This window comes from Callorhinus ursinus, unplaced genomic scaffold, assembly GCF_003265705.2.
Source record: "Callorhinus ursinus isolate GAN/ISIS: 27379988/994484 unplaced genomic scaffold, GSC_fseal_2.0 scaffold16, whole genome shotgun sequence".
NCBI lineage: Eukaryota > Metazoa > Chordata > Mammalia > Carnivora > Otariidae > Callorhinus > Callorhinus ursinus.
The window spans coordinates 26,177,427-26,190,747 of NW_027397078.1; the positions used below are offsets into that span (position 1 = coordinate 26,177,427).

The 13,321-nt window shown below is 38.3% G+C and overlaps 1 protein-coding gene across 4 annotated transcripts in view; it reads right to left on the minus strand.

Moving 5' to 3' along the window:
- Window positions 1-3,290: 3,290 nt before the first annotated feature.
- Window positions 3,291-13,321, minus strand: part of MBTPS2 (membrane bound transcription factor peptidase, site 2) — a 45,801-nt gene continuing 35,770 nt past the window's right edge. Inside the window, exons 11-13 of one of the 4 annotated variants that reach the window (XR_012381045.1) lie at window positions 12,147-12,746; window positions 4,512-4,610; window positions 3,291-3,642 (exon numbers count right to left, since the gene is read on the minus strand). Coding sequence is in view for 1 of the 4 variants with exons in the window: in XM_025857645.2 (XP_025713430.1) it covers window positions 12,524-12,746 (223 nt within the window). In the remaining 3 variants the exon portion in view is untranslated. Of the gene's footprint in view, window positions 3,643-4,511; window positions 4,611-9,820; window positions 12,747-13,321 lie in introns of those variants that run through there. The other 3 variants (XR_003205350.2, XR_003205349.2, XM_025857645.2) reach the window with 3 other exon arrangements.

The window sequence follows — 13,321 nt, forward strand, 5'->3', positions numbered from 1 at the left end:
TAAATGTCTGGCCTTCCACTGCAATAGTAGAGAGAACAATTATGCTCATCCATCTCCTTGTCTCCAGTAGCTGAAGGTAGATGTGAAATTGGAATATACCGTATAAGAGGAGGATCATTTTCTCCTTTAGAGTGGCCTTAGCCATCCACTCAACAGAGCTCATTGACTACTGTTATGAACTAGGCACTATGTGGGTGGCCATACCAAGGGTAAGCAAAGAGTCAAGGGCACATGGGGTCACAGGTGAATGCCATGAGCACAGATATTTATAAAACTTGGGAAGAACACATGCTATAAAACGGAGAAACCTAGGGGCGCCTGGGTGGCTCAGTCGTTAAGCGTCTGCCTTCGGCTCAGGTCATGATCCCAGGCTCCTGGGATCTAGCCCCGCATTGGGCTCCCTGCTCGGCAGGAAGCCTGCTTCTCCCTCTCCCACTCCCCCTGCTTGTGTTCTCTCTCGCTCGCTGTGTCTCTGTCAAATAAATAATAAAATCTTTAAAAAAAAAACAAAAAAACAAAAAAACCCGGATAAACCTTGAGGACATTAGGCTAAGTTAAATAAGACAGTAACAAAAGGCCACATACTCTATGATTCCACTCATATGAGGTACCCAGAATAGTCAAACTCATAGAGACACAAAGTAAAATGGTGGTTTTCAGGGGTTGTTGAAAGGGGGGAGTTATTGCCTAATGGGTATGGAGTTTCAGTTTTTCAAGATGAAGAGTTGTGGAGATGGACAGCAGTGATGGTTGCATGACAATGTGAATGTACTTACTACTGTACAATTAAAATGGCTAAAATGGCAAATTTTGTTATGTATATTTTACCACAATTAAAAAAAAAACACCTGAGGAGAAATATCAAATTATGGTGTAACAAAGAACACAAGACTGGGAACTAAAAGGACCTGAGTTCTCATCCTTGCATGTCTACTGACTGTGTGATCCTAGCCAAGTCATTTAATTTCATTAAATGTCCTAATCTATAAGGCAAAGAAAATGATTGGAAGGTTATTGGGAGAATTCAAAGATGTAATGTATGACAAATCCACTTTAGTTAAATGTATGGGGCAATACAAAATAAGTTTTATCATAGAGGTGATGAGGGAAGGTTTCATAAGGGCACTGTGATTTGAACAGGTCCTGGAAAGGTAGGGAAAAACATTTATGAGTGCCGATTGTGTGACTGTTTCAGTTAACATAGCAAAGTTTTGTAGGTATTATTCTCAAAAAGAAGAAATTAAAACACAGAGACATAATTTGCCCAAATCCAAAAAGCAGCTCTGTCTTTAAAATTCCTCATGCTCGCCATTCACAGGAAGCTGGAAATAAAAAGTGTTGAAATTGGAAATAAAATAAAATAGAAAGTTAAAAAGTAGAAATTCAATAAATGCAGAAGCTGGTTCTTTTTTAAAAAAATCATTTTATTTTGAAGCAATTTCAAACAAAAATTTCAAGAAGAATACAAAGGAAAAAGAAGAATACAAATGACTCCCTCATGCCCTTCATCGAGATTCAACAATTGTTAACGTTTTGCCATTTTTAAAAAAAAGATTTATTTATTTATTTATTTGACACAGAGAGCGAGAATACAAGCAAGGGGTGTGGCAGGCAGAGGGAGAGGGGAAAAGCAGGCTCCCCATAGAGCAGGGAGCCCCATGCCAATGCTGATCCCAAGACCCCGGGATCTTGACCCAAGCCAAAGGCAGACGCTTAACCGACTGAGCCACCCAGGCGCCCCCATATTTTGCCATTTTGGCTTATTATCTCTCTCTCTGAACCATTTGAGAGTAAGTTTCACACATCATGCCCCTTTAGTCTATCAGAGAGAAAAAACTTCCTCTACTCTCTTAGGTTAATGACTTGATGTCTGCAAATTAAACTGACAAAAGACAGATGAACAAGAGGAACAACAGATTTATTTACACACACAGCACAGGAGCTCACAAAGAAATGTGACTCAAGGCAGTCAGAATTTGGGACTTATCTGGCATCTAATAGGGGATGGGTAGGGGCAGAAGGTCACTTCTGGGAGAATAAATGACTTCTTAGAAGGAGGAAAGAAAAGGGCACTTATGAAAAAATAAGTAACTTTTTGGAAAGATGAATGGGCCCCTAGAAGAAGTGGTGGGAGCTATGATAGTTTTGTATCAATGCCTGTTTGACAAGGTTAGAGGTGCTCCTGGGTAGGAGATTTATGACAATTGAGTTCCTTTGGGAAGCTCTGCTTTTAGGCAGATAAGGCATTTTAGGAACTCAAATGTTTTCAGCTCAAAATAATTTTTATGCCACAGAGTCTTATTCTGGACCCTTTCAACTTCTATACTTCAGCCCTGTGTTTCCCGAGAACTTAGGTAAACAGAGAACATTCTCAAAATCAGGAAATTCAATGCTATTATCCTAGAGCTGAGCACTCTGTACCTGTTCTTCAATCGCCTCTGACAGTATGTCTTATCTAGAAGGGGGGTTGGCTAAACTGCTCCTTGCAGCTGTATGAGAACTCCATACTCAACAAGGATTTCTAGAGTGCCTACTCTGTGCCAAGCTCTGTTCTAGACACTTAGGATTCAAGATAACTGTTATCCATGTTTTCTCTTTCCCTCTCTTAGACAGGGCATCTCTCTTGCTGAAGGCTCTTGCTCTACTTGTGCTCTAGAGCCCAATCTCCTCCCTTGATGATCTACTTTCTTTTTCTTAGGTTCTTCCCATCAGCACCAAAAACATGCCCACAATTTTCCTAGTGCTAAAACAATGACAACAACAATACTGACACTTTCCTCTACATCCTTCACCAAGTCCCAGTTCTCCCCACCCCTTCCAAATAGAACTTTGTTTTTTAAGATTTTATTTATTTACTTATTTGAGAGAGAGAGAGAGAGCGCGCGCAAGTACGAGTGGGGAGAGGGGCAAAGGGAGAGGGAGAGAGAATCTCAAGCAGACTCCACACTGTGCCCACAGTTCCATCCCATGACACCAAGATCATGACCTCAGCCAAAATCAAGTTGGACACCCAACAGACCGAACCACCCAGGCACCCCCCCAAATGGAACTTCTTGGGTGCGTTTTCTGCATTTGCAGTCTCTCCCTGCACCCCCACCCCCCTCCACCCACCACAACCTGGCTCAGCTTTCTGTGCTGTACTGGGTCTGCTCTCTCAAGATCACCTATGAACTGCTAAAGCCCATGGACATTTGACAGCCTCTCTCAGTACTATCTCACATTATTGACATCTTGATACATTCTCTTCCCTTTGTTTCTCTAATACCAAACTCTCACTTGTGGTTTTCCTCCTAATTTTCTAAAGTTCATTTTTCCTCTTCCTTGTATCCTTTTTACCTAAAAGCTGGTGTTCTTGAGTGCTTTATCCTAGGATACCTTCTCTTTCCTTTCCCTTTCCTTCTCTCCCTAGACGATCCACTCCCATGGGTTTAATTACATATTTGTGGTAAATCAGCTTGTACATGGTGTCTCCAACTAATTTCTACAGAGTTCCAGACCTGTACGTCCAACAAACCACTTGAAGTTCTCCCAGGCCGTCAAACTCAAGAGTTCCAAATTGAACTGCTCCTTTTCTGATGTTTCCTAGCCACCATTCAATTGTCCAAGCCAGAAACCTGAAGTCCTCTTGACTCCTTCCTGAATCTAAACCACATGAAACCATCAAATATAGTGGATCCTACTTTTGATTTGTTCTCTCTCTTTCAACCTCTACTGTCACCATCTATTTTATATCACCATCACCTCTTGCCAAGATTAGTGAAATCGTCTCCTAACCAATTTCCTTGCCTCCAGACTTGCCTCCCTCCAATCTATCCTTTATCCTTAGTCAAGGTGATCCACCAAAATGCAAATGTGATTATGTCACTCTTTTGCTTGAGACTTCCAGTGACTTCCCATTTGCAATTAGACTAAAGTCCATAACATATTTCTAAGACCTGGCCTCTGCTAACCTTCTTGGCTTAATCTCTTGCCACCCCATGCCTGCAACACTTAGTAATGCTTAGCATATATTTATTGTTTTAAAAATAAAGTTTTTTTCCTTACAAAATACAAAAAAGAAAAATTGTCTTATTTATTGCTATATCCCTGGAGCCCAGAACAGTGCCAAGAACATAGTAAGTATGCAATAAATATTTCTTAAATGAATGAAAGAATATTTCTATCAGTTCTAGTGACTACAGAATGGGGTTAAACAAGAAAAATGGAAACTTTTAAATCCAATAACCATCTCCTAGAGTAGCATATTTACAAGAGTCATATTCTAAAATTTGGCAAATTTCAAAACCAACTACAATGATCTCAGAAGAAAAACATTTTAAATGGGGAAAAAAGCACACTTGCTCAAACTTTATAAGAAATAAAATACAAATTCATAGTATCCTCATTACCTCTTATTTTCATGATTTTAAATTATGATTAAAAATGCATATATTTGAACATATAATCAAGGAATGCAGTGTTCCAAACTTAAATCATTATATAATTAAAACAGATGAAGAGAAGATACTTACTTTAAAATCAGGACATCTATTTCAAAGACAGATCTTTTTTTAAACCTTTAAAGACTAATATTAAACAATCCACAGAGAGAGGAATTAAAGCTTGAAAATCTAAGAAGCAAAAAAATATTTCAATTAAGACGTTGATGAAGACAGTACTTTTAGATAATGATATAATTAAGGATAATCTCCAGATTGCTAATCTATATTGCTTAGGAATGAGAAACACTATTTCAATAAAACTAAAAACACCTTAGGGAAAAAAATGATTTAAGGACTCTTGTCAAAGTACAAGACATATTCTCAATTCACTGTATTACTGAACTGAAAAAGTAAATAATAAATAGCTGCCTCCTATATAAATAAGAATGGTTTATTAAATGAGAGATAATTTCACTTATTATAACCATTCTCTCAAAAGGATATAAATTTATGTCTCCTCCTGGCTGGCATGAAATAGCTCTTAAGACTAACCATCTCCTTTGAGATGACTGGCTAATCATTTAGGGATAACAAAACACAAGATTATATTCCTACTTTGCACCAACATCAAAATACCTTGCATGTAAATTAAAGATTATAATATTTGAAAAAATGAAGTCATAAAATGATCATAAAATGTTCGTGAATATTTATAAAATCTTGAGAAGACTTTGAAAACATTTCACCAAAGGTGGAAAACATAAGGCAAAGCTTAACAGATCATGATATATAAAAACATAAAAATAAGCATTAGCATTATACTTAAATGAGGTTTTAATTTATTCACATGTAACAAATCAAATGGCAGAGCTGAGCTTATGATGAAAAGCAGTGAGACAATAATCACTCCCAGGAAAAATGGGCAAAGGATGGGAATAAACAAAAATAACACAATGGCCAATAAATACATTTAAAAATGTTTAACTTTTTTTCTAAACAAAGAAATGCAAATTAAAATGGGATGCTGTTTGCATATCCAATTAAGAGAAAAAAATGTAAATGCAACAAGGCGATATGTATATATAAAACGTTCACATTTCAAGAAAGTAATTTTTCTTTTAAGATTATCTTAAGAGTTTCTAGAATTATCCAAAAAATCATAGATATGCAAAAAGATTTAGTTATAAGTATATTCCTCACTGCTTTGTTTATAACATTGCAAAACTGGAAATAATAGGGGTTGGTTAATTATGTCATATTCAGGGGTGCCTGGCTGGTATCAATACCCATACCCACAAACACAGGTTATTTTGAATAGTTTCAGTGAGCAAAATCTTTAGCCAATACCGTAAGTATTATGATTTTTGGTTCATTTTAATTGGAGGAAGAACTATTTAAAAGGGTCAAGGCCTGGAAGACATTCTGGACAACCAGAGCGAGCCTGACGGCAGTGGAAGCCAAGAAGGCATATCAAAAGGAGGCAGGATCTGACACCACTGTGATCAGGGATATCAGGGAAAATTTATGTCATAATTCTGCATTATGAAAATAAGTAATTTAAGTACATAATATCTTGAATATGCCAGGCACCATATTAAGAATTTCATGTAAACTGCTTTAACAATCTTAAAAAGGAAAATATTGTTATATCTATTTTAAAAATAGTTCATGCTACATAGAAAAATAAACCTGGAACCTGGATTTCCTACCTCCCACCATATATTCCAGAAATCAAAGATCTCATTGTGAAAGTACAACTCTAAAGCAAATAGAAGAAAGTGTAGGATGTTATTGTGACTTTGGGATAGGACAGCACTTTTTCAGTGAATGAATCAAAATGATTCATGAAAACAATAAAAAAATTAATGGATTTGACTATATCAAACTAAAGATACTCGTTCAACAACAAAACCTCATAAATAAAACTTATAAATGGGTGACAGGCTGGTAAAAATTATTTGCAACATCTAAAATGGACAAGAGAGGGGTGCCTGGGTGGCTCAGTTGTTGAGCATCTGCCTTCGGCTCAGGTCATGATCCCAGGGTCCTGGGATGGAGCCCCGCGTCGGGCTCCCTGCTCAGCGGGAAGCCTGCTTCTCCCTCTCCCGCTCCCCCTGCTTGTGTTCCCTCTCTCGCTGTGTCTCTCTCTGTCAAATAAATAAAATCTTAAAAAAATAATAAAATAAAATAAAATGGACAAGAGATTGATATTTAGAACATGGGCTGTTCTGTAAACAGTTAGATAGTAAATATTTTAGGCTTTGGGGGTTATACGTTCTTTCTTGCAACTGCTCAACTCTGCTGTTGTAGCATGAAAGCAGCCATACACAATATATAAATGAATGAATGTGGCTGTGTTCTTTTTAAAAAAAAATTGATTAAGGGCACCTGGGTGGCTCAGTTGGTTAAGCGACTGCCTTCGACTCAGGTCATGATCCTGGAGTCCCAGGATCGAGTCCCACATTGGGCTCCCTGCTCAGCAGGGAGTCTGCTTCTACCTCTGACCCTCTTCCCTCTCGTGCTCTCTGTCTCTCATTCCCTCTCTCTCAAATAAATAAATAAAATCTTTAAAAAAAATTGATTAATTTATTTCAGAGAGAGAGAAAGGGCAGGGGGAGGAGCAGAGGGAGAGACAGAATCTCCAGCGGACTCCCCAATGAGTGTGGAGCCCAAAGAGGGGCTTGATCCCAAGACCCCAAGATAACGACTTAAGCCAAAGTCAAGAGTCAGAGGCTCAACAGACTGAGCCACCGAGGCGCCCCTGAATGTGGCTATGTTGTAAGAAAACCTTCTTTACACAAATAGGTGGTGAGCAGGATTTGGCTTGCAGGCAGCAGTTTGTTGACTCCTAATCTAGAATATACAAAAAATTCTTACAGATCAATAAGAAAAGTTTAGTAAACTCAATGGACAACCCGGCAAAGGGTATCAATAAGCAACTGGCAAAACGAAAAATCTAAGCAGCTAAACAAGTGTATGGGTGCGCAACTTTATTAATCTGAGAAATGCAAATTAAAAGGAAATGCCATTTTGCACCCAATGAAAAGTCAGACAATTCAGGTGGAGGTAAGGGCATGGGGAAATATGGAACCCTAATGCCTTGCTGATGAGGGTCAGTTAGAGAGACATTCTGCAGAGCAATCTAGAAGGGCTAAGTGAACTTATGTATGTGTTTCCATAATCCAAATAAAGGAGAGCTTCTTGATAAAGGACAGCAGGCACCTTATAACAACACAAATACATTTTCCTTATTTTGTAATTAGATATAACATATTTTTCTCATTTCACTAGAAATAGACAAAAATACCATCATAGACTGTCACTAGTCTACAGACCAGCTGTTATAAACTACTTCTACCGATGTGTTTTAGGAACACATGAAAACAATATTAATATTCTTAGCACCTAATTCTTTCACAGTTTAGAGTTTCATATCTTTAAGAGAACTGGCTTTATGATACTTGACTGAGTGTAAAATTTACATAAATTTAAGATAAAGCAAGACTTCAATTTTGTAGGATGGAAGCCAATTACAGGGTTCTACTCTTAGATCTTTCTGAGTTTTTCCCCTTCTCTAAGGTGTCAGGAGCACATCAGTAGAAAAATTTGAGAAATGGTCAGTTAATAAGAAGGGACAATTATTGAATATCCTTCAATCTTTAGCTAAATAAAACTAAGCTATAAGGATGTTTTTGTCTCTCTTCAATGGGAAATTAGGCAATATCACCTGCTTGGTAATTAGAATTGCAGCTTCCTTTAACCATTTTTTCCCTACCTCCACCCTGAGTATAATCTATTGTGGTATTAGGTTTTGAAATAGAGACTTTCCTTTCATTGAATTCATTTGCCATGGTCTGATAAAATATACAATGAATTATTCAAATTAGTATGGCCGAAACAGCAAGAGTAGCTTGCAAATACACCGATTAAAAAGGCATATTGTCTCAAAGAAAATATATCCACATGCTTTATCTTCTTTGGGGGGGGGAGGGGCAGAGGGCGAGGAAGAGAGAAAGACTCTTAAGCAAGCTCCACACCCAGTGCAAAGCCCAACATGGGGATCGATCTCACAACCCTGAGTCATGACCTGAGTCAAAATCAAGAGTCAGATGCTTAACCGACTGAGCCACACAAGGTGCCAATCACATGCTTTACCTTTTTTTGTTTTTTTAAAGATTTTATCTTTAAGTAATCTCTACACCCAACATGGGACTTGAACTCACAACCCCGAGATCAAGAGCTGCGTGCTCTACTGACTGAGCCAGCCAGGCGCCCCTCTACATGCTTACCCTTAAAAATGATTTGTTATTCAACTCTATTCCAGTACTGAAAACCACTTCAGAGTTAAAAGCTGTGAAATAAATGAAACATTTTCTTTCTTCCCAGTCTTTTATCACATGCTCATTTGCTTAAAAGGTTAGATTATACTAAAACCTATGTATACTATTGTTTGAGTAGTCATTAAAAGAAAAAGAGTTTACAGTGGAATTGTACACATTAAACAGGTGAATTTTATGGTATTTAATTCTATCTCAAGCTGCTAAAAAAAAGTGGTTTAGATAATCAGTCATCTAGTCTTGTGGCTCTTAACTGTAGTAGAATGGGATCAGAGGCAAAAAGGAGGCGTGGAATGATGCTAGCCAATCAGGATTTGGGCTAAATTTCCAGCCTATTTTATCTGGATTTTAGGTAATCTAGAAAGAGATTATGTGCCTATGTGTGTGTGTGTGTGTGTGTGTGTGGAGGGGGGGGTGGGTGGCATAGAGAGGGAAAGAGAGAGAGAGTGGGAGGAGAAGAGAGAAAAAGAGAGGCAGAGAGAGATTGAGGCTGGCCCTGTGGACAAGGGAGGAAGTGCTAGAGCAAAAGGTCAAGACGAACCAAATGTCAGAGTTGAAATACTTTTCCATGAATTCCTAAGAAACAGACTAACTTAGAGAAGACTTCTGTCAGACACTATTGAAAGGAAACGTGATAGTCCTCTTTCTTCATCCATAAACAGGCCATTTCCAAAACACTAGTAAGAGCTCAGGAATCTTGTTTAAAAAAGACTTCTTTTAGGGCACCTGGGTGGCTCAGTCAGTTAAGTGTCTGCCTTCGGCTCAGGTCATGATCCCAGGGTCTTAGGATTGAGCCCCAAGTCAGGGTCCCTGCTTAGTGGGGAGCCTGCTTCTCCCTCTCCCCACTGCTTGAGCTCTCTCTCTCAAATAAATAAATACAATCTTAAAAAAAAAAAAAAAAGGCTTCTTTCTGTGGCCGGCAACAACTTTCATATAAGGACTGCTTGAGTGAAAAAGTGAAGGCTGCTTTTAGAAACAAGAATTGAAAACAACAAAGATCATACTGTATGTAAAGGGAACACTTTTGATAGAATAGTTTTTTTAAAAAAGACAACACATAAATATGATAAAACATAGAGTGCTGGTACACATTTATTCTTTTATTGCTAAACATCAAATGCCAGCAACTATGGTATCTTGGTATCTTCAACTTGAATACTAAGAATGAATTACAGCACAGTCGAAAGATCTGTAGAAAAAAATACCTGTGCACCATCAATTAGTATGTGGACATTCAATAAATACCATAGGACAAACTGATGACTGAAAGCCATGTATCCATGAAGTGCTTGTTTAAAATTTGCTGTTAGAATAGAAGACAATGACCCTATAAGAGCGATCATCAAAAGGTCAAGTTTAACGCATGTCTTTTCAAACTGAGATGAAAAGAATATATACGTTCTTTACATATTGTAGGTGATTTAAAAAAAACTGTTGAAAATGTAAACAACATAGATTAGGAACACTGAAAGTAAAGTTGTACTGTTGAACATGACAACACAGAAAGCACATTTTCTTCAAATCCTCAAAGTAATTCATTTTTCTAATTGCTCTACAGTAACCAAAATGGATTATTTTCATGAAGATAATAATATACTAGGGACACAAAGACCTTCCAAGTTATTGTTTTGTTAACATATATTTACAGTAAATATTCAATAATACTATTCATAGCTTACTTAAATAGAAACATGCTTTTCTAATCCATAAATACCACTATTCATCATCCATTCAACCACGTTTAAGTATTTATGATGTCTCATGCACTGTGCCAGGGATGCAAAGATGAGTATGGCATGGTCCTTGCTCTAGAAGTGCCCACAATCAAGCTGAAGAGACGACAACATTTCCTTTTTTACATGATGAGGCCATTTCTATACAAATGCGACTGATCTGCTCATTATCCTAATAGGAGTGGTTCTCAAAGCCTGACCCTATGAAGCAAGAGACCAAGATGTTCAAATGCTACAAGAAAATGAGGTGTTTGGTTGTTGTTGTTACAGTTGTTGTTGTTTTTTCCACCCAGAAAAAGAAGTTAATGGGTAGGAGTTCCTCTATTTAAGTTCTTCTCTGTTTTAAAAAACTGATCTGCACATATACGACATATTCATTAGTAAACTGCATAGTTCATGTAATCAAATTAATTATGCAAGTATTTCATGGCATTCCCCAAGCTCTACTACCTAAACCAGGTCTGAGCTCTCTGCTAAGACTTTGATCCTGAATGACTATCTACCTAAGAATAGAACCACCACCTTTTTTCTGGGATAAACGAATAACTTGTATGGTTTAAATGATGACCTCAAGTCATTAATAAAATCTTAACATTATACTCAATAAATAATTTCTATTTAAGAAGGCAGGCAAACTTGCATACAGTCTAAAGAGTTTCTTAAAAATGATTAAAAACCTTTATTGCCTGAAGAGCAGCTCAATGATCAGAAAAAGGTGAACCCCATGGAATGCCTCACTTAGTGAAAAAGTTGGGTACACAGTTGTTAATGTGCTTGAGTGTATGAGGGAAGCACATATTTTTCATCAAAAAACAGCACGCTCAGACACTTAGAAGACCAAGAGTTCACAGTGGCCTGGTGACTTCCTGGATCTTCCAGGGCTCCAGCTCCAGTCCAAAAGACCTCGAACTACTCAGGGCTCTTTTGGGCTCAAGAGGCAGTTCCCGGGCCCTGGCAAGTCCACGTCTGTACTCACGTGTGGCCATTCTCACTGTACTACCAAGTCTTCTGTGGACCCACAGAGGTAGCTTGGGAGAAAGATGGAAAACAAGGACTGGGTGTTTAATTACTCACTACAGAGAAACACAGAAGCTGCTGGTGAGGACAGAGTATGGTTGAGAGCTTAAGGTAGTTGCTCCTTGAAGACAGGAACCCACGACCTAGGCCCCAGATAACCCCAGCAGCACAGAGAAAACGTCTACCCTGGAAAGGCTCCGAGCTTCAGAGCTCTGTAGAGAATGGTAGCCAGGACTGCAGCAGATCTGCCTCGTGATCTGTTAGAAGACCAAGCTCAGTTCTCACGCTCAACTTTAACTTCCTCAACCCACATGCTGCAAGTGGAAGATACTTCTTGTAGCTCAGTCTGAATGTCAGAACACAGTGCTGCTTTAGGAGCGTATGGGGACACATTATCAAAGAGGCAACTCTTGTGGGGCAAGGCATTTATCACTGTAAGCCCTACTTCCTACTTTGTTCACTTATTTGGTATCATTTGACAAAGATTTTCCCTTTCATGTTAGCAGATTCCTTTATAGAATTTTATTAATTGTAATCAGACCTCAGTTGTCAGAGTACAAAATAATATACCAATAAATCTTAAAATACTTTTCAAACTAAGAAAAAGGTCAAGAGATATAGGCCAAGAAAATGCTCACCCTTCCACTTGGCCAGAGTCTGGTCTTCTTCAAATCTGGATTAATGATGCTTTTTCAAAAAGTTTTCCCCGATTAATTCCACCCAATTCAGTTCTCCTTTACACTACTGCAATATGATATGTAGTCACACAAAATGGTTTAACATGAATTTTCACTTGTTTAGAAATTGTTCCACAAGCATCTGAAGTTGGTTAAGTTCAGTCTTTAAAAGTCGGATGTAGTCAGAGACTATGCCTTTCATTCCTTCTGTTTATCCCCCATCCCAGAGTTTGGATATTCTGATACAGGAGGAGCTTAAAGTCGTTGGTTAAAATATAATTTTAAGGAAATGCTTTCTATTTCATATGAAGCATCATTCTGCAAGATGAGTGCAAATATTACCGTGCTGTAACCATCCAGAGTCCCAGGGTCACGTTGGCAGCCAAAAGTACACTACCACCAAGCAAGATGAAAAATCCTATCAGATCTTTGATATCATTGTCTCCAATCACTGATGTAAGGGTAGCATCTAGGAAAGAGTTTAAAATCCACTGACCATCCAAAGCAAAGCAGGGCACTGCATTAACAATAGCTAGAGCTCCTGAGAGGGAAATCAGGTACCTGGTTAAAATGAGTTAAGGAGCCGACTGTGAAGTCTGAGTGGAAAACACATATCTAATAGTCAGAAGAAGATATTTTACTAGGACTGCATTTGAGATCATAGTTGACTTCCCTCCTTTCTTTAAATTTCTGCCCACCAGTACAGGATATGCCTTCTTAGATTCTGGTATTTATTTATTTTTAAAAAGATCTATTTATTTATTTATTTTAGAGTGAGTGAGGGTGCCTGGGTGAGCAGGGGGGAGGGGCAGAGGGAGAGAGAGAGAGAATCCTGAAGCAGACTTCCTGCTGAGCAAGGTGCCCCATGAGGGGCTTGATCCCACAACCCTGAGACCATGACCTGAGCCAAAACCAAGAGCTGGCCGCTCAACTGACTGAGCCACCTAGGCACCCCAGATCTCTACTGTTTCAAACAAATTATTTATATTATTTCAAAGCTCAAAAACCTTGACTAGAAAAATAAAAGGGCAACCATTTATAAACGAAGGCAATCTATAGCAAACTCAGAGGAAGATGGAGTCTTTGTAATCCTCTAATGACACAAGGAGGGAAAGGAATGTGGAAGCAATTAGAGA